General features: G+C 42.2%; 1 protein-coding gene across 1 annotated transcript in view; it reads left to right on the top strand.

The window, feature by feature from the left end:
* Positions 1-21,466, top strand: part of SLC10A4 (solute carrier family 10 member 4) — a 50,855-nt gene that overhangs the window by 12,972 nt on the left and 16,417 nt on the right. The window contains exon 2 of the mRNA XM_077477522.1: positions 13,159-13,369. Coding sequence (XP_077333648.1) covers positions 13,159-13,369 — 211 coding nt within the window. The remainder of the gene's footprint in view (positions 1-13,158; positions 13,370-21,466) is intronic.

Here is a 21,466-nt window from a genome sequence, read left to right as displayed (position 1 = left end):
TATCTCTTACCCCTTGTTTCCTTATAGTTAAATACTCATTATACAGTGCTCTTAAAGTGTACTCCATTTTTAACACTCAATTTTATGTGGTTGTCTCTTACCCATCGTTTCCCTGTGTTTAGGTGTTCATTATATAGTGCGCCTAAAGTGTGCTTCCTCCCTCCTTTCCTACATCCTATATAACCCTCCTCCCTTATGCTCCTCCCCCCCTCATTCCTCCAATCACACTCACCATTCAACCCACACACTTCTCCCATTGCCTCTCTAGGCACCCCCTGGGGCCTTCTATTGTGACCTTCCCATACGAAAACTTCACTCCCCCTTCTACCGTGGGTTCCTTTCCTCCCTCGTCCCCATCTCTCTCTCCCCACCCCTGAAACCCTCCAAACATCCAATATATCCCACGCAATACACATTTGGGGAAAGCAAACCACCCACCCCCCCATATAAAGGGGCACAATGTTCGTCACTCCCCTTCTTCTCTATCTCGCCCTCCCGCTCCCTCCCCCATCACGAATAATGGAAACAGCTTTTTCTTTTTGCCCTCGCCTCCCTCCCCCCCCCACACCAACAAGCGACCCACCGTTCTCCCCCCTCTCCCCCCCCAAACAAAGGGGGGGAAGGGAGAGGGGGGAAAACAGAAAAAAAAATAAGGAGAAAAATCGTCAGTCCATCAGCACCATAGTCACTAAGAATGGGACTCCAACCACTCCTCAACCCCTCTAGGGCTGTCAAATATCATAGGGCCTCCAGGTGTATTTAATCGCAACCTTGCTGGATATAGCAAAGCGTAAGTCACATTCTTCTGGCGGAGTTTATATTTTACTTCCCCAAATTTAGCTCTCCTCCTTTGCAAGTCTGGCGAAAAGTCTGGAAAAATCGACACTCGAGAGCCATTATATGCAATCTTACCCATCTCTCTGGCTTTACGTGTAATAGTTTCTTTATCTTTATAGAACAATAATTTGGCCAGGATTGGTCTTGGAGGGGCACTAGGTTGTGGGGGTCTTGCAGGGACCCTGTGTGCCCTTTCAATAGCTAAAAATGGTGAAAATGTATCTTGACCAAACACCTCTCCAAACCATTTCACTAAAAAGGCTATCGGGTCCGGTCCTTCACATTGTTCCGGTAAGCCCACTATCCGAATATTTTTCCTCCTCATCCTATTCTCCATTTCATCCAGTTTGGATTCCTGTCTGGTTAACTGTTCTTGCATAGTCTTAACTACTCGTATCAGAGGGTCCAGATCATCTTCAACCTGACCAATCCGGCCCTCCAACGCTGCAGTCCTTTCTTGGATTTTTTGAATATCTTGTCTGACATAGGACAGTTCCTCCTGGATGGAGATGAGTTGTACATTCACCCCTCCCAGGGACTCTTTACATGAGTTAACTGCCATCAAGACTTCTTTTAGTGTTGGCTCTGGTTCCAGCTCCACCCCTCCCCGAGCCCCCTCTTCAACCGGAGCAGATGCTCCTTCCAAGATTGCAACTGTGGCCTGGCCTGGGATGTTTTCCATATCTTCACCTCCTACCAATCCCGTCCCAGGGTAGTTTAACCCATGGCTTTTCCTCGTGCCCTTGGCACCTGACAGTCTATTAGTTTGATTTTGCAGTCCTTGTTGAATACCCTTCGGGGAGGTCTGGCCAAGCCCCTGACTCGGATTGTGGGCGTATTTCTCAAGTTTCGCAGCCGCAGCTGCCTGACTTGCTTTAGTCGCACGATGCGACGGCATGGCGACTCTAGCTCTACACCAAGGCAGGAAAAATAAAGACACTGGCTAATTTGCCTGGTAGGCTGTAATAATCATCAATACTGTAGAGGAAAGCAATTTTTCATCATAGGTTTTTAACTCCTCCAGTACATACGATACAGTTCTTTATATTGTTCTCTTGAATAGAGACTTTAGTTGCCTAGCTGAGAAGAAAAAAAAAATAAAAAAAATAAAAATAAATATATAAAAAAGGGAGAAGCAAACAAGCAGGTATGTGAGAGGTACTTTTAAAGGTCTGACGAGCTTTAAACTGCTAGATGGTTTCCGTACAATATTGTGCAGTCCCAGCAACAACCAAACTCTGGGGAGGAACAGCGTCCAAAGAGAGAAATATAGACTTAACAGCAGCAGCTCCGCTCAGCGTCTATACCTCCCAATAGGTTCTTTATAGTGGGTTAACAACTCCTCCAGACAACCATGAAGCAAAAAAAAAAAAAAAAAAAACCCTCAGGTCTTCACGTTATTTCTCAAACAGTCCACTTAACTATCTGGGTTGGAGCAGGGGGGAGAGGGAAGAGAAAAAGATCAATATATAGGGTGGGAGTTATAACAGCTATTCCACGTCCTTCCATAAGTATACAATTTAATTTATCTTGCAATGTTCATTGAAAAATACTGACTCACCACCCTATTATACAGGAAGATTTATACAAGAAGCTTTCCTCTCCTCAGCTGTTTCTCACCCTTCCTTTACGCTCGTCTGCATTTTGTTTGTTGCTCCAGTCCTGTCTCCTCTCCTTCTCCCCTCAGCAGAGAGTGTGCAAAGAGCATGCAGCCACCCTGATCGCTCGGTGTATATTCCTCAGCCTCTCCACTCACAGCTCTCTGATCTCAGGTGCTTCACACGAGGTAGGCAATAGGGCTGACCCCCCTCTCCGGGTCGCGGGTTCCGCCGCACAACGAAGCGGCCGGCAGAGACAGAAGGGACATCCGTGCAGCTTAAAGTCCGTGCGGCTTAAAGTCTGCGGTTCCGGGCGCCATCCGTCCGTAAGCAGCGGGGGTGGTGGGGGAAGGAAACGCTTAGTACGATCGCATGGGGAGGAGAGCGAGACACCGCTCACTCACACGCACGCAGCCTCCTCCCTCTGCATCCGGTCACGCCCCGCATCCCTCCCACGTAGAGGGTTCTTTACTGTAAGAGCGGCAAGGATGTGGAATTCAATTCCACAGGCGGTAGTCTCAGCGGGGGGCATTGATACTTTCAAGAAACTTTTAGATAAGCACCTGAACGACCGCAACATTCAGGGATATACAATGTAATACTGACATATAATCACACACATAGGTTGAACTTGATGGACTTGTGTAAAATAGAAGTGTCGATAGTTTTGTTTTATCAGTAGGGATGAGCCGAACACCCCCCGGTTCGGTTCGCACCAGAACTTGCGAACGACCCCCGCGTTCGAAACGAACGTTAGAACCCCATTGAAGTCTATGGGACTCGAACGTTCGAAATGGAAAGTGCTAATTTTAACGGCTAATATGCAAGATAGTGTCCTAAAAAGGGTTTGGGGACCTGCCTCCTGCCTCAGGGGACATGGGTCACTGCAAAAAAAAGTTTTAAAAACTGCCGTTTTGGCGGGAGCACTGATTTTAATGACGATTAAAGTGAAAAAAAAAGGTGAAATATTCCTTTAAATATGGTGCCTGGGGGGTGTCTGTAGTATGCCTGTGAAGTGCCACGTGTTTCCCGTGTTTGGAACAGTCCCTGCACAAAATGACATTAAACAGAAATAACACCATTTAAAACTGCTTGCGGTTTTAATGTTATATCTGGTTCCTGCAATATGGTTGAAAATCATTGAGAAAAATGGCATGGGTAGCCCTCCCTGCCCATTACCAGCCTATTTGGGTCTTGTACGCATATTAAGGGGAACCCCGTACCCATATTAAAAAAAGGAAATGCGTGTGGCCCCCAGGCCCTATATACTCAGAACAGCAGTATACAGGCGGTGCAAACAAGACAGGGACTGTGTAGGTTTGTTGTGTTGAGTTGAATCTGTTTGTAATTTTCAACCGGTACATTTTTAAAGTGTAGCTCCAGTCAAACAAACTATTTTTAAGCTTTTTGGAAAACATAGGGAAGGGTTATCACCCCTGTATAATTTGTTTTGTCGTCCATCTTTTTTCATCTCACTTGCTGCTGTCTCCTTGCGTTTGCAAGTAGGAGATGTTTGTAAGTTGGATGTTTGAAAGTAGGGGCCTGCCCTATATTATAGCGGTATGTACTGGGTACAGAGCACGCAGACAGCACGCACTATCTCCTAACACTACTGACTGCAAGCTCTATTATTAACCACTTGACCACTGGGCACTTAAACACCCTTAATAACCAGACCAATTTTCAGCTTTCGGTGCCCTCACATTTTGAATGACAATTACTCAGTCATGCAACACTGGACCTATAGGAAATGTTTGTCCTTTTTTTCACACAAATAGAGCTTTCTTTTGGTGGTATTTAATCACCTCTCAGTTTTTTATTTTTTGTGCTATAAAAGAAAAAAGACCGAAAATTCTGCGAAAAAATGAATTTTTCTTCGTTTCTGTTATAAAATTTAGCAGATTAGTAATTTTTTCTTCATAAATTTTGGCCAAAATTCATACTACTACATATCTTTGGTAAAAATAAGTACAAATTGGTGGATATTATTTGGTCTTTGTGAAAGTTATAGAGTCCACAAGCTATGGTGCCAATATCTGAAAATTGATCACACCTGAAGTACTGACGGCCTATTTCCTTTTTTTTTTTTTTTCCACAAAATTGTCACATTATCAGGTTATTTCACACACACAGCATATGCATACCAAAAGACCCTGGAGAATACAATGGTGGTCGTTGCAAATTTTTATCTCACACGGTATTTGCACAGCAATTTTTTAAACGCGTTTTTTGGGGGGAAAAAACAGTTTTGTGCTTAAAAAACAAACAAAAAAACAGTAAAGTTAGCCCAATGTTTGCATAAAGTGAAAGATGAAGTTATGCTGAGTAAATAGATATCAAACATGTCACTCTTCAAAATTGCACATGCCCGTGGAATGGCGCCAAACGTCGCTACTTAAAAAATCCCCATAGGCGACGCTTAATTTTTTTTTTACTGGTTACATGTTTTGAGTTGCAGAGGAGGTCTAGGACTAGAATTATTGCTCTCGCTCTAACGTTCTCGGCGATACCTCACATGTGTGGTTTGAACACCGTTTTCATATGTGGGCGGGGCTTACGCATGCATTCGCTTCTGCATGCGAGCACATGGGGACATGGGCGCTTTAAAATTTTTTTTTTTTTTTTATTGTTCATTTTACTTTATTTATTTTAGTTTGACATTTTTTCCCCCAAAAATATATTTTTGATCACTTTTATTCCTATTACAAGGAATGTAAACATCCCTTGTAATAGGAATATGGGGTGACAGGTCCTCTTTACAGTGAAATCTGGGGGTCAATATGACCCCACATCTCACCTCTAGGCTGGGAAGCCTGAAATAAAAAATAAAAAAAAGATTCTGGCTTTGATCGTACTGGCGAGTTGGTAGAAGCACCGGAGGGTGGTGAGGGGTGGGGGGCGTCTATGGCTGGGTATTTCAGGGTATCACCGAGTATGGCTGGGTATCTCCGAGTATGGCTGGGTATGGCAATTTATGGAAGGGTATTGCAGAGTATTGGCGGGGTATTGGCAGGGTACTACAGAGTAATAGCAGGGTACTGCAGAGTATTGGGGGGTACTCCAGAGTAATGGCGGAGCGATCACGTGGTAAACGGCCGCGACGAGCGGCCGTTTACCGTGATCCGTGATGCGCCGGGTCCTGTGGACCCGGCGGTCACGGATGCTCTCGAGTGCGCGCCCCAGGGGGCGCGCGAGAGCAGAATTCTGGGAGGCCGTTAATTAACGGCCTCTCAGAGTTAAACAACCGCCCTGAAGCCGTTAATCGGCAATGGGCAGTTGTTAAGTGGTTAAAGCTAGATCACTAGCTATATAGGTGAGGTGAATATAGTGGTGTATACTGCAGTCAGGGCACAGACAACAACCACTACACAGCAGCAAGATAGGAAATCAGCCAAAAACGATCGGTGTGTACTGTGTTGAAGGTACACAGAACACCCACTGCTTCAGATGCTAACACACTACACGAGGCCGCCTCAAAGGCGGCCTTATATAGTGTGGGGCGTGCACTACACAGCCTGAGCTATGATTGGCCACAGGCAGGATGCCTGTGGCCAATCATGGCTCTCCTCGCTGCTGGCGCTACGATTGGCCAAGCATGCGGGGTCACAGTGCATGCTTGGCCAATCATGAGCCAGCAATGCACTGCGCCACCGCAGTGCATTGTGGTCCGCGCGCGCGCCACTCGAATTTTGACGCGAACGGCCCAAACGTTCGGAATTCGCCGAACGGCCGAACAGCCAATGTTCGAGTCGAACGTAAGTTCGACTCGAACACGAAGCTCATCCCTATTTATCAGATAACAAATTGGAAAGTAAATGAGTAAATCAACATTTGCCTTCAAAACAGCATCAATTCTTCTAGGTACACTTGCACACAGTTTTTGAAGGAACTTGACAGGTAGTTTATTTTAAACATCTTGGAGAACTAACCACAGCTCTTTTGTCAATTTAGGCTGCCTCATATCCTTCTGTCTCTTCATGTAATCCCAGATACACTCCATAAAGTGGGGAGAAGAGTGCTTTGTGGGGGCCAAACCATCACTTCCAGGACTCCTTATTCTTCTTTATGCTGAAGATGGTTATTAATGACATGGGCTGTATGTTTGGGGTCATTGTTGTGCTGCAGAATACATTTGGGGCCAATCACACCCCTCTCTGATGGTATGGCATGATGGCTAAGTATTTCCCTGTATTTCTCAGCAATGAGGATACGACCTTTAACATGTGGTTTTATCATGTGCTGAGGAAGCATTGCTGAGGTTCTCAACTGGTTTGCATAAAAAAATCAGGCATGTACAATACTGGAACCAAAAGCAATCCAACTGAACTTTACATTTCATCACTAGAGCAATCCTGTCAAATAGCTGGATGTTTGCTTTCATTTACTGTGCTTTGCTCTTAGCTTGATTAAATATGCTTAATGATGTATTGATGTTCTGTGATGTGTTTGTGTTATTTCATCTATTAAGGATATTTGATTTATGTAACTGAATATGTAGATATTAGAGCGATTAATGACCTGTTTTAGTGAAGCTACGTAACCGCTGGCTATAAAATATAACAGTGCTGGTAAAGGCATATGGAAGGTCAGCAGACTGATAGGAGTTGCATGGATAGAAGCAGTGACATTACTTATGTAATTCTAAACAAACAGAAGAGGTTATAGATGCTATGTCTATGGACTTAAAATGCTTCATAGTGTAGCACGGTACCCTTGGGGACTAGTTGAATGTACCTGCTCATCTGCATCGCCATGACTCTGTGAACATTCCAACCCACCTGACACTCTGGGTTCAGACATCATTACAACACCTTTGGGTAATAAGACAACACTCATGATCTTTATATTCTGTTAATGTTTACTGGAATACTGCAGATAAGATGTTGTTGTACAAAGAAGCAATGGTTCAACTGAGCCGTGGATAAGCGCACCAGCTCAGTAGATTGATTTCCCCAGTAAAACAGTTAGAAACAACAGGATACTATATATATATATATATAGATATATCAATATATATCTATATATCTATATCAAAATATATCTATATATATATCTATATATATATATATATATATATATATATATATATATTTATATTTATATCTATTTATATATATCTATATATATCTATATATCTATATCTATATCTATATATATATATATATACACACAATTAAATATCACTTGGACATCCTGAAAGGATAAGCAAAGTTAAGCATCAGTTCTCACAATACTTCTGGAGAGAGAGACCTAGGCCGGCCTGTTCAACCTCTTATTATCCTAATGAGAGATGAAGCTAAACAAGGATGGTAATAGGGCCCTTTAAGCAGCAATGACAGAATGTCCCCATTGCAGATCTGATGGTCTTCACCAGCAATCAACGCTCATTAACTATATCCAATAAGGTTTAGTAACAGTGGTATTATATTGTGTCATAAATGCAGTTAAAGATGCCTATGTACAGTGTTCAAACAGAAGTGCAGTGCAGTATACTCAAAGTAAAGCTGTCTGTACACAGTGTCCCAGTAAAAGAATCAAGGAAATGTTTGCAAAGGTAGGCAATTGTCCTCTCTCTGATTCAGTGCCTTCCGGACAGCAACTTCCCAGTAGATGTCCTGGCTGCAGACCCGCTTGGTACAGTCACCCGATGTGAAGCATGGAGCGTGGGTCGCTAGACTGTAGAGTTGATGCTGGTCAGACGTCCAATGAACAACAGGCAGTGGTGGCCCCTTCTCGGTCGGGTGAGGATGACATACCCCTCGTGGTAGGCAGCGACCTCACTCCCCTTGCATGGAGAGACCTTTCTCGCATGAGGCCCGGGAAGAAGAGAGTGCGGGGTGGGTCTCTGGTTTCTTTTATAGCTCTTCCCAGCAATCTCTCCGAAGGTAGCAAAGATCCCTGGGATATGTGGTCTGGGTGTATGGTCACATAGGGAAACAGTCACCTGATGGAACCACCAATCCCACAATCCCTTTTTGTTGGCTCACAAATATGATGTCAGTGTAGTAAGGGTCGGTACTAGAGGGATGATATGATATACAGATAGTGTTGGGATAGCTGTTTATTGCAATCGTAATAATTGTTGCTACAATAGTAAATACCATTTGTTTTATATACTTCATTTCTTATCAAGACCTGAATTTTAACAGTTTATTCAGTGAGAATGGATGTTCAGGTCATGGTGTAAGGTCTCATGCACACTGGACATTTTATTAACGTTATAAATGCCAGTAGCTTTGCAGTGAGTTTTTCAAAGTCTTTCAATGTTTTTGCAATAGCGTTTTTTTTTTTTTGTTGATTTTTTTTTTTAGGGTTTTTCAGTGTTAGTGTCTTTAGTTTTATTTTTTCAATGGATCAAAAATGTTGCGTTTTTTTGATAACAGCCTATGTATGCATGGACACATAGGATAAAATTCTGGAGAGTTTATTGACTGTAGAAAAAAAGTCTGAAGCCAAAAACAGCAGCTGCAAAAATGTCCAAAAAACGTCCAGTGTGCATGAGCTCTCAAAGTTTTTCTTGCCATCAAATTAATCACTACATAAAACCAAGGAAGATCAAAGTTTCTTACAAAATAATGACAGTTTTCTGTGGAGTCTAGATCTAAAAATTACAGGCACATGGCTAAAATAAAAGGTGCTTATTCTTATCCTAAAGCTTAATGAATTGAGCTGAATGTGTCATGACATGCTAATGCTACTACTACTACTTCTAAACTTCTCAGTCTAACCTCATCTCTTGACCTGAAGCAATGGATTCAGGCTCCTACTCACTCCAATGGTAACACCCTCGACCTTGTCTATTGCTATCTGTGCACTCTGTGCAACCTCTTCAACAATCCTCTCCCACTCTCTGATCACCACTTTATTAGCTTCACTCTCACCAGGTCTTTGACTCCCCCCCCCCCCCCAACCGCTTAACAGTTTCCCATAGAACCCTTCGCCACCTAAACTCTTCTCTTCCCTACTCTGCTACTGACCATCTCTATGAAAAAAATCTCACCCCTGTCCTGCCTTAACCTAGCCACCTTTGTCTACAACAGCTTACTGTCATCCTCCCTAGACAAGCTCGCCCCCCTCACTACATGCAGAATCAGGCCCCAACCGCTACAACCCTTGCAAACAGAGGATGCCAGAAAAAGTCTCAGAAAATGTAGTCGTACTCTTAAGCGTCTGTGGTGGAAGACTAAATCGCAGGAAGACTTGAACCAATATAAATCTGTTCATATAAAATACTATTCCTGCCTCCACACAGCCAAACAGACTTATTTTATCATATTATTATGATAAAATAATTATTCGCTCATTAACACATTATTATCCAGTCCCCCATCAACTCTTCTCTACATTTAACACTCTAACGAGCTCATGATATTTCCTCCTCCACGTGCCACTTCCCCTGATTTCTCTGTCAGAAACAATGGCTCAACAGTCAACCCATCCCTGCATACCAAGTTCCTAGGTGTAATCCTGGACTCTGAACTCTCCTTTAGACCCCACTTCCAATCGGCGTCCAAAGCTTGCTACCTCAACCTCCGCAACATCTCCAAGATATGCCCCTTTCTAACCAATGTCACCACAAAGCTTCTAATCCAATCCCTGGTCATCTCTCACCTCGACTACTGCAACTCCCTCCTCATTGGTTTAACTCTAAATACCCTCTTCTGAAAATACCAACCAAATTGTCCTCTTCGCATCTCCCAAGACCTTCAGCGCTCTAGCTCCTTTGTCACCTTATCCCATGCTCACCTTCAGGACTTCTTCTGAGCCTCTTCCATCCCCTGGAATGCTCTACCTCAAGCTGTCTAACTATCTCCTACTTTGTCTATTTTCAGACCTAGCAACTGAACATTTATTTTCTCAATCAGCTCATCCCTCACAGTATCTACCTCTACCTCTTACCTTTTGTATCTCTTGACCCTCCCTCTTAGATTGTAATCTACAAAGAGCAGGGCCCTCTGATTCCTAATGTATTAAAGTGTTTTGTATTTGTATTGTCTACTCTCAAGTTGTAAAGTGCTACATAAATACTGTATAATAGTTATAATAATAATATAATAATAAACTTATGTAGACCTGCATTTTTTTCAAGTCCATATGGAGAAATTCTTAGTACACAAGTTTAGGGTCCGACCCTTACCAAACAAGTTAAGGTATGCTAAAGGAGATAATCACAGACAGAAGAAATTACTTTTCCAACCCCACCTGCTCCCCCTCCTCCCCATGGCAAAAGGGACTTATTCTAGCTGCCTTAAGTAGTATTTACAGGAGAATCGCTGCATTACAATGTGTACACCTCACACCCCCCCACATCTACTCTACCTTCGTAGATGTATTTCAACCATAATAGAGAACATCTTTATGATTAAAGATGTTCTTTATTGGAGACATGCAGGTAGGTTAATTGGCTTCTGTCTAAAATTGGCCCTAGTATATGAATGCGGACCTTGGATTGTGGGCTCCTTGAGGGTAGGGACCGATGTGAGCGTGCAATGTACAGGGTTAGGGACAATTGTAGACACTCACTCAAGTTGAACTAGATGGACTGGTGTCTTTATTCAACCTTACTAACTAACTAACTAACTAATTAAGCCCATTACACATGGAATGTATTAGAGAAGGTGGAGAAAAGGTGGGGTATGTGATGCTCACATCAGGTTGCAGTTGCTTCTTCTGTTCACAAAGGTGCTATTGTCGGTGTAAAGGTGTAAAAAAAGAACTGCAATAACAGTTGTGAGTCTCTGGAAACTTTCATATTTAACCTATGAAATTGGAGGTTTTATATTTAAAGGGAATTCCATTATATAATGCTGTTTCGGACAAAATGAATATGCATGAGTATGCACACTGTGCTCTCCAATCATTCCAGTGAAAAGTTCATACTCTGCCAGGCCTCTCTCCCTTCTGTAATCCTTCTTCGTCAAATACCTCACACTGAATTTTTGGCACCTCTGTATAAAAATAGTAATTATTGCCTTAAAACTTCTTAAAAAAACATTTATTTACTTTTTGAGGCAACAAATAACTCATCTAAAGGGAAGGTGTTAGAATTGCATGTGTCACATGTGCATGCCCGTTCAAATATGTACTGCAAACCCCCCTGAAGATATGTCTTCTGGGCTCCTAAGTTGTAGGACTTTATACCTGTCATTACTGGAGTTCCAGTTATCCATTGCTAAAACCAGGTATGATACTATGAAAAAGTATGTTTAGTAAATGGTGGGTCTAGCTATACTTTAATCTGTGTCTGCCAGCACAGGACACTTGTCCGGTTAAAATTTACGTGAGCAGAAAAAAATGGCAGTTATTGCTTAAAATGTATGATGCACACAACAAAAAAATTCCCAGCAGTTTGGGAACCTGAGAGAACCTGTCTGTCAGGAATAGTTATCTCATTGCAGTCCTACTGTAATCTGTGAGAGCAGAAAGAGCATGATCAATCTCTGCAAGTTACTTTTGGGTATCAGTTCTCAGGAAATCTCTGTAAATATTATACTTTAACGTGTCTCTGAATACTTTATTATCTCCAACACAAGTGCGTGACATGCTTTTTTAAGCCACTTTGTGTAATTTAAATAAAATGGCTGATCTGGCATATAGTGTTTCTTCAACTTATTGCAAATTATGATATCCCAAATAAGTAAGTCTAATGCCCTAACAATCTTTGTATCAATGGTTGTTCAGTTTACATTATTCCTTCATGGCTATAGTTTTGCTCTCGCTTTTCTCAGGACCTACTGTATATCTTACAGCATATACATACAGCTCAAAGGAAATCCTAACGTTGCCTGCCAATTGCTTGCCTATAGCTCACTGTATTTTGTAAATGACATCTGAGCTGGAAGATATTTCTGGACCTTTTGAATTGATGTGCTACACTTGGCTGCCTCCTGATGCCTGATGCCATAAGAAAAATTATAAGTGAGTTTGTAAATACAGACATATTTTGTCAATCATAGAGTTTAGCTTGAGGCAAAACTCTACTGCGTAAAATTCACTGCACAAGTTCATGTTCACTGCACAACATCATCTATGTCCATCAAGTAGTTCCTTCTACCTGTAGAAGTGTTCGGCACAGGTACAACTGTTCTAGCTGTATATATAGATAGTCTAAACCAATGTTTCTCAACCTTTTTTCAGTCAAGGCACCCTTTAAAAATTATGAACATTCTCGAGGCACCTCATTCTAAAATGTAAAAGCTATTCTAATTGTTTTACGTAATGCAGCAACATCCATACAAGTAGGACACCCAACGTTAGAGGGATTTATTCTTCCAAAGCAAATACACTTTTGCAAATTTGTACTCACTAATATTACAAGGTTTCTCTTCTCCCTCAATTGTTCTCAATCACTCAGCTAATGTGACCCCAACACTGATGGAGAGGGGCAGTAGAGGGGGATACAAGGATGCTGTGCAGGCGACTGACATCCTCCATATCAACTGATTATGTCATTGGTCGTTAGGTAGCCAACAGCTAGAAGGTTGTAATGGTGTAAAACCTGTGGCTTTGTGTAACTAAAAGGCAGCCTTCATCCACATGACGGCTTGTATACAACATTTTATGCATTTTGCAAAGGCACCCCTGAGGAAACCCTCAAGAAACCCAAAAGGCTGGTCTAACCTATACTATATTAATATAAATTTATATTTATAAATTAACAAAATAGTGCCCAGTGATAAATTCTCTGTGTAACAGAATTTTGTTGTTTTTGTCTCTTTTACAGCATCATCATGACAACGTCCTCTACAATTCTGGCTTTAATATTAATGCCACTGTGCCTGTGGATCTACAGCAGGCCCTGGATTAACACAACACTGGTCCAATTTCTTCCATTTGGAGCCATGAGCCTGACCCTCTGTAGCACTCTTCTGCCTATTGGTCTAGGAGTTTTTATACGTTATCGGTACAATAGGATTGCCGATGTTGTACTTAAGGTAGGCTTCCAAATCACAGAACTTAAAAATTCAATAACTGCACATGAAGAACAACTGTATAGACATGTGTGGTTTGTTTCATTCCGAATTAAAATACTAAATTATATGTGAAATTCGAATTTGAATAGTTTTTTAATACTTTTCAAATCGGTTTCAAATTTGAAAACTTTTTGAATTCGAAAAGTTTTTAAATTCGAATTTGAATAGTTTTCCAATTTCCAAAGAGATCAAAATAGAATAGAAATTAAAGGAATAGAATATATATTTTTTCTATTCTATTCCTATATTTTCTATTCTGTTTTGATCTATTTGGAAATGGAAAAACTATTCAAATTCGAAAACTATTCGAATTCAAAAATGTATTCGAAAACTAATAAAAACCAAAATAATTCCGAAAATGAATTAAACGAGTTAAACAAATTTAACTGAACTAATTTATATAAATAATGGATCGAAACTAAAAAATGTTTTGGTTCTGCACATGTCTAAATAAATGTTTCTGATATGTTTGCATGGTTTGATTTTTTTTTAATGTAGGGAGATTTAAGGTCAAGAAAAAAAGTCTCCTACAAATTAACAATCATACAGCATAAGGGACAGCAATTAACTGTCCATTGTCCAGACAAAATGTTTTTGCCAGGGAAAACATGCGAGGAAAGGCTTCTGAAGAAAATATTCACAGTCACTAATCTTGGTTTGATTTTTTTTTGCAAAAGATTTTTCACTGTATTATTGAAAAGTTACCTAAGCACTGGCAGAATTATGACACTGTACATAGTCAACAGCACACTATGCTGGCCAAAGACCAGAGCACTTTTTGCAATTCGGCACTGCGTTGCTTTAACTGACAATTGCGTGGTCGTGCGACGTGGCTCCCAAACAAAATTCTTCTCCACAAATAGAGATTTCTTTTGGTGGTATTTGATCACCTCTGCGGTTTTTATTTTTTGCGCTATAAACAAAAAAAGAGTGAGATTTTGAAAAAAAAACAATATTTTTTACTTTAAATATAAATATATAAATATCCCCCAAAAATATATAAAAAAACATTTTTTTTCCTCAGTTTAGGCAGATACGTATTCTTCTACATATTTTTTTATAAATTTTTTTTTTTTACTAGTAATGGCGGCGATCAGCGATTTTTACTGTGACTGCAACATTATTGTGGACACATCAGACACTTTTGGCGCTATTTTGGGACCATTCACATTCATACAGCGATCAGTGCAATTAAAAATGCACTGATTACTGTGTAAATGTGACTAGCAGCGAATGGGTTAACCAGAAGGGAGCTCTGCAGGGGTTAAGTGTGTCCTAGGGATGTGTTCTAACTGGGGGGGGGGGCTATGTGTGACAGGGCACTGATCACCGCTTCCGATTACAGGGAGCTATGATCAGTGTCAGTGTCACTAGGCAGAACGGGGAGATGCTTGTTTACATCAGCATTTCCCCGTTCTTCCTTTCTGTGAGACGATCGCGGACAATCGAATCTGGCAGCACCTGCTATCCGGACTTCGCAAAATCACGTACAATAACGTGGTTTCGCACAGCGGAGCCAACCTGCCGGAGTAAAACTGCGCCGGCTGGTCTGCAAGCGGTTAAAGATAGCATTTTTTAAGACCTTTATAATAGGAACAATTAAAACAGCATTTCTCTCCCTTTATCTTCTTCTTCTTCTTCTTCCGCATTATGTTAAATACTATTTTGCAGATACTCTGTAAGCCCTTTAAAGTTAGTCCATGTACGGGAACACAGTTATCTGTCCTGTTGTCCCCTCCGCCAAACATTGCTGAAGAATGTTCTGCATCCCACACTTTTGTGTCCCTTTTGTGGTCTGTGGTTCTTTCTACCAGCTCCTACATCATTATAACACCCAATAGTGACACAGGGACCAGTGGATGGAATCACTGCGATCAACATTGGACCAGGCCAATTACAAGTTATTGTAAATGATCACTTTGTAAAAAGTTAAAGGCAAAACTTTTTTGTATAGATATAAAAAACATTATAAAACATTTTTTCCCTTTTTTATAAGTGATCACATTCCCTCTGTTCTCAGCCGTATAAGAGCTGGGGGCGGAGAAGCAGCAGGACACTGAACTTGCCAGTGAATGGCTGTGCAGGGTGGGTGTGGCAGGACAAGTCTGATCATTGGAGGGGAGCAGGCTGAGTTTCCAGCATAGCTAGAGAACTAACCATGATGTGTTCTCCTGATTAGTGTGGTCAGTTATCAATAGGAAAGTAGAGAGACTGGCAGAAACACCAGGGATTTCAAACAAAGGAAGCAATACAGAGAGAACAGGATAGTTTTTCATGCATGGCACATATCAGGTATATGAAATATTGGGTGTACATACTCTTTAGGCTTCATGCACACAAGCGTTTTTTTTTAAGCTCCTGGAAGCTGTTATTAGCATTTTTTCTGCTCCTAGAAGCCAATGTAATCTTCTGGCTCCATGCACACTATTTTAGGCCATTATCATTTTTGAGCTTCAGTGGGTAAAAAAATGTTTTTCTAGGGTTTTTTTAAACGTTTTTCCAGCAGAAAAAAAAAATGAACACTTCTAAACGCTCCTAAATGCTCCTAAACACTTCTAAATGCTACTAAACTGCTCCTAACAGCTTTTTTTTTTTCTTAATGTACTGTAAAAATGCTCCCAAAAACCTCTAAAAGCTACTAAAACACGACTACAAGCTTGAACAAAAATGCTATTATCAGCAATTTTCTTTCAGCATTTTTATCTAGTGATTTTTTGAGTTTATAAAAACGCTAATGAGCATGAAGCCTTAATTGTGTTCTTTACAAGCATTTTTTTGTTAAATTTTGTAGAGCACAATTGAGTCACTTTAATGACCAGAGACTACAGAACTACACAATTGATTCCCCATTCCACACTACAATGTGGATGGGGGAGTCTCCCCTATTGGCTGTTGTATTTGGGTGGCTGAAGCACCTGTGGCTACCTGAGTGCAGTTGCACTGAAGAACAGTGACTGCATCTGCAGTCATTAATCAACCGATAATGTTCCTGCCAGGCTTATATTGGCACGATTTGACAGGTCAAATCACCTGTCAAATGGAAGCCTATTGCCAGCAGTAAGAAGAGGGTCTCAATTGGTGCGATGCCAACTTTGTGGCGCCACACTGATTTTCAAAAGTAGTTTCTGCACTACTTTTGGCGACTTTGGGGGCGATTTCAATAGACATCGGTGCATGAACCCGCACAGGTGTTTTTCAAGTTGCCCCTGAAGTCGGACTGAAATGCGGCTGTGAAATCATGCGGGTTCAGTTGAACTTGCATGATTTCAAAGCCATGTTCAGTGTGAACAAGGGCTAAATCAACTTTTGCTGAGCCAGTTGGCATACCTCCCAACATTTTGAGATGGGAATGAGGGACACCTACTAGCAAGCATATATAGGCATAGGATATGCCCCCTGCCACACCCCCTTAAAGGGGAAATAACATGGAAAATTGTATCATACTTACCGTAATTTTCCTTTCCTGGTGCCTATTCATGGCAGCATACCTCTTCTGCCCATTTCCTCTGAGTTGCCGCTGATATAGCTGCCAGGTCGATTTCCGGTGGCTCTTGGAGCTCCCTGATTCAATTGTACACCGAGGGATGTAGTGACCACTCGTTGTTGTCCTGAAAATGACGGGACAGGTGATCTGCCTCTTTGTTTAAATGACCCGGAAGGTAAACTACCTTCAGCTCTAGCAGATTTCTTTCCGCCACAACATAACCGACTCCACTTCTCTCAGTAAAGAGATACTGTGCGTTCCCCCTAGCCTTTGAATATACGATCCTGCCGCCCTGTTGTCTATGCAAACCAGGACTTTCTTCTGGTGTAGATGTTCTTTCAGATTCACTAGGGCTAGATAGACTGGACATAGTTCCAAGATATTGGAAACCACCGCTTCTGTTGAGAAATCCCACCTTCCTTGAATCCCAAGGTGATCGCAATGTACTCCCCAGCCTTTCGCACTCGCATGAGGGGTCAGGATGATCCAGGGACAGCAATGAAGCTGACGAGATCTTGAGATGAACTCCCTCTTTGACCACCAGAGGAGACCTCTCCTCATTGATGTTGAAATTGTAATCAGTTGACTCAGTGACTTCCTCTTCCTCTTCTGAGTTAGGAAGCCCATTTGGAAACTCCTCAGATGCCAATGTGCCCAAGGTAACATCGGGATGCAGGCTGACATGGTTCCGATTAGGCTTAAACAATCCGATGCTGACAGGTGAGACAGCGTTCTTACATGACACATTTTTCAAATAATTGCTTTGACCTTCTGGGGGGGGGGGGACACACTGTTCCGTCCGAAGTGTTGAAAAGAGCGCCAAGGTAGATCATTACCTGGGTTGGCGTCAGACAACTCTTCTCCGCATTCACCAACCATCCAAATTCCTTTAGGGTGGACAAGAGAATTTCTCTGTGTTTCCGCAGCTGCTCCGGGTTTGGAGCTAGCAGTAAAATATCATCTAAAAAATGAAAAACTCGTAACCCTCTCTCCCGGAGAGGAGCCAGGACTGAGATTAACACTTTTGAAAAAATTATTGAGGATGTGCATAGCCTGAAAGGCAGGCATTGAAATGGAAAGTGTATGGTCCCTACTGTAACTCTCAGAAATTTCTGAAAGGCTGGGAGAATGGGAACATGAAAATATGCATCTTGCAAATCCACCAATATCATCCAGTCTCCTGGTTGGGCCATCTGGATGATCATCTGCAGAGATTCCATTTTGAAAGAGTCCACCTGGATGAAGCGATTTAATCTCTTCAAGTCCACTACCAGTCTCGATTCTCCACTCTTCTTGGGGACAAGGAAGAGAGGAGAATAGAAACCTGTGAACTTTTCGGAGTGAGGGACAGGCACTACCGCTTGCTGTTCTTGTAATAAGCGCAGATATTTCTGCATGGCCTCCGCCTTTTGTGCCGAGGCCTCCGCCTTTGGTGCTTTGTGAAAATGAATGAATCTTGTGGCGGACAATCTATGAATGTCCAAAAATGACCAAAACGGACCTTAGACACCACCCAAGGATCTTTGCATCGGCTGGACCATACCTTGGCAAACTTCTTCAACCTGGCCCCTAATGGCAGAAGAGAGAGAGGCTTGTTGTCAAAAAGTTTTCGTCGCCTCCTGGGAGTTGGCGAGACGTCTCTGTTTGTTTGGCTTTAGAAAGGTGGCTTGAGTATTTCTCCAATTGTTCTTAATGTCTCTGTTTTGCCGGAACTGAGAGAAATTCCTATTCCTAGAGGACTGAAATTTAGAAGAAACAACTCTCAAACGTCTCACTCTTCTATCCTGGGGAAGTAGCCCCAACTTTCCCCCTGTCACTCGAGAGATTGCCTTCTCTAGCCTATCCCCAAACAGAGCTTTCCCATCAAAGGGGATTCTGCACCAATTCTGTTTTGATGCTGCGTCTGCTGCCCGCGGTTTCAGCCACAAAGCCCGTTTTGCCATAATTGTGTGTAACATTGCTCTAGCTGAGTACCTCACTGTATCGATTGCTGCTTCCCCTAAAAAATCCGCGGACAATTTTAGCTCCTCCAGAGCCTTAATGATGTCATAGGTACCTCCTGATGAATGGCTACTTCTATATTCTCCGTCCAAACCTTGATAGCATTGGATACTGAGGCTAGAGCTACCGCTGGCCTGCAAGCTCCACCTGCCAACTGATAGGCCTTCCTTAGGTCTGAATCGATGCACCTATCCAACGGATCTTTAAAGGAGACTGAGTCCTCCATTGACAGGGTGATGTTTTTTGCCAAACGCACCACTGCGGCATCAACCACTGGAGGCATGCCCAGGAAGGCCGCATCCGCTTCTGCCAACGAGTATAGCTTTTGGAGTCTGTTTACGGTAAAACGTTTATTCATTTTCTTCCATTCCCCTTCAATAAGATCCTTTATCTTTTCAATTAATGGGAAAAAGGCAAGTTTTTTCTTTAAAAATGGAAAAAAGAATTTAGACCTCTTTGGTGGTTCCTCGGTCTCCTCCCAACCAATTGCCTGCTTGACTGCAGCCACGAAAGGCTGTACCAAAGAAAAGTTAAAGCCTGAAGGTTTTAGTTCTTCCGTCGAATCATCTGATTCCTCTTTGTCTCCCACGGACAGGGGCAGTGACCCTGAGGTGGCCACTACAGTCCCCGCAGTTGATGGCCCCGCAAGAATCTGCTCTGCAGGTTGCTGAACTGGTGATGAATGCATTAGCTCTGCTAATGAGTCCTTGACTACTTTTTTTATTAGGTCAGTCACTTGCTGTACTTCTGTCTGCTCCTGCTACACATACCCACGAAAACATTCATTGCAGAGTAGTTTATCTGCCATGGGGGTTGTTCCACATGCCCGGAATTTTTTGGACTTTTCCTGCCTTGGCGGGCAGGGTGAGTGATGTCTTTTAGAGGCTGATTTCCCGTCTGAATGGTGTCTCGAACTATTCAATCTACTGTGATCCGATCTTGGCCGGGAATGGCTGCTGCGGTGGCCAGAAGTCCTGCTAGACATCTCTTGACGTATAGGGCTGTAACAAAGTAACAGCATAAAGACACTCTTTTGTTTGAAAAAATTCTATTTTTTATTTTTTTTGTTTGCGTGACCTTACCTAAGAAAACAAGGGTCTTGATCTGATGGGGGCTGGCTCATAACTTTGGGACAGGCAAGGATCGAAAGAAAGCAAAAATAGACACTGGAGTAAGAGAAAAGGAAATTTGAAAAAAAAAAATGTAACACCGACATATGCTATTCTAAATGGAAATTTTGTATTCCCTACCCTAAAACAAAGAAAAAAAATATATATATATTACTACAGCTTACCCATTACTACCTCTCAAGCTGCCTAAACAGGACTAAGGAGTGCGCGCCGCGCGCCTCTCTCTCTTGCTCCGCCCCCCCCAATTTCCTCCCTCCAGTGAGAGAAAGCTGTAACATGCTTTCCCACAAGCAACATGGCGGAACGAGCCTCCGCACACTGCGTATGCTCCGTCCCGCCTGCCAAACCGCTTAGCCAATCTGCTGCAACCTAAGCTAATAACGCCACCTTCCCTACAGCGATTTGTGCCCGGCGCACGCTCATGCACTGCAAACACCAACACTGAAGGAGAAGGGAAAGTGAGAAAAATAAAATATAAGGGAAAACCAAGGTTTATGAAATAGGCACGAGAAAACAGCCTTACTTGTCCCACCGCAGATGCCAGCTTAGCCTACCATGCAGGACCATAGCTCCAAATTTGGACACTTGCTGCTGCCCCAAAAGACCTTCAGAAGGGGCTCCCCTCTTATCAGCGCTTTTAGCAGCCCAAGATAGGGGACTGTGTCTGGGAGAGGCTTGAACCCAGATGGAAACTGCACATGGCAGAGGTAAGCACACCACAAACTATCCATCAGGTATGAGGTAAAAAAGGAGAATGCTGGTGGAGGGTTGTCACTTTTATAACATATTAACTATCCTGAGGGGGGGACTCCGGGATGGAGCTTATCACAGGTATGCTGCCATGGAGGCACCAGGAAAAAAAGTTAATTAAAGCAACAAGTGTTTTTTTTTTACCACTGCAATTCCTTTATATTGGCTTTTAAAATTGAAAAATACAACAATTTAGAATTTGGATGAAAGGTTTAGCACTGGGAAACACTTTTTGAAATATAAAAAGTGCATTTTATATACAACTATATAGATCAGATCAAAATGTGGGACACATTAGGAGGAAAGAGGGACAGAGGGACATTGCTCCAAATCAGGGACAGTTGGGAGCTATGAGTTGGTGCTTGCAGGGCCATCCATTTCCCTCTAATTTCGACCAATTCAGGAGGGTTCACCTGACATTTGAGCAATCTAACCGCTACTCATTGCTTCAGTATCAATGTTACTGCATTTGCTTCCTGTGCTTATTATTAAAAATCTAATAGCAGTCCAGCAGATATTAGAGGAGCCAGTTGATGATAGATAGATAGCGTTGACAGAGATAACATAATAAATAAGTGCATAAATCTTTGTTTTGTCCTAATGTGTAATCTCCCTGAAAGAGAGCAGAGGAACATACCAATGGAACACTCTGCTCCAGACATGGTGGGACAATATGCTGGCATTTAAATCCGA

This window comes from Lithobates pipiens, unplaced genomic scaffold (assembly GCF_037356315.1).
Source record: "Lithobates pipiens isolate NorthernLeopardFrog02 unplaced genomic scaffold, aLitPip1_a1.2 Scaffold_13, whole genome shotgun sequence".
Classification (NCBI taxonomy): Eukaryota; Metazoa; Chordata; class Amphibia; order Anura; family Ranidae; genus Lithobates; species Lithobates pipiens.
This window is presented reverse-complemented; position numbering and strand designations above follow the sequence as displayed.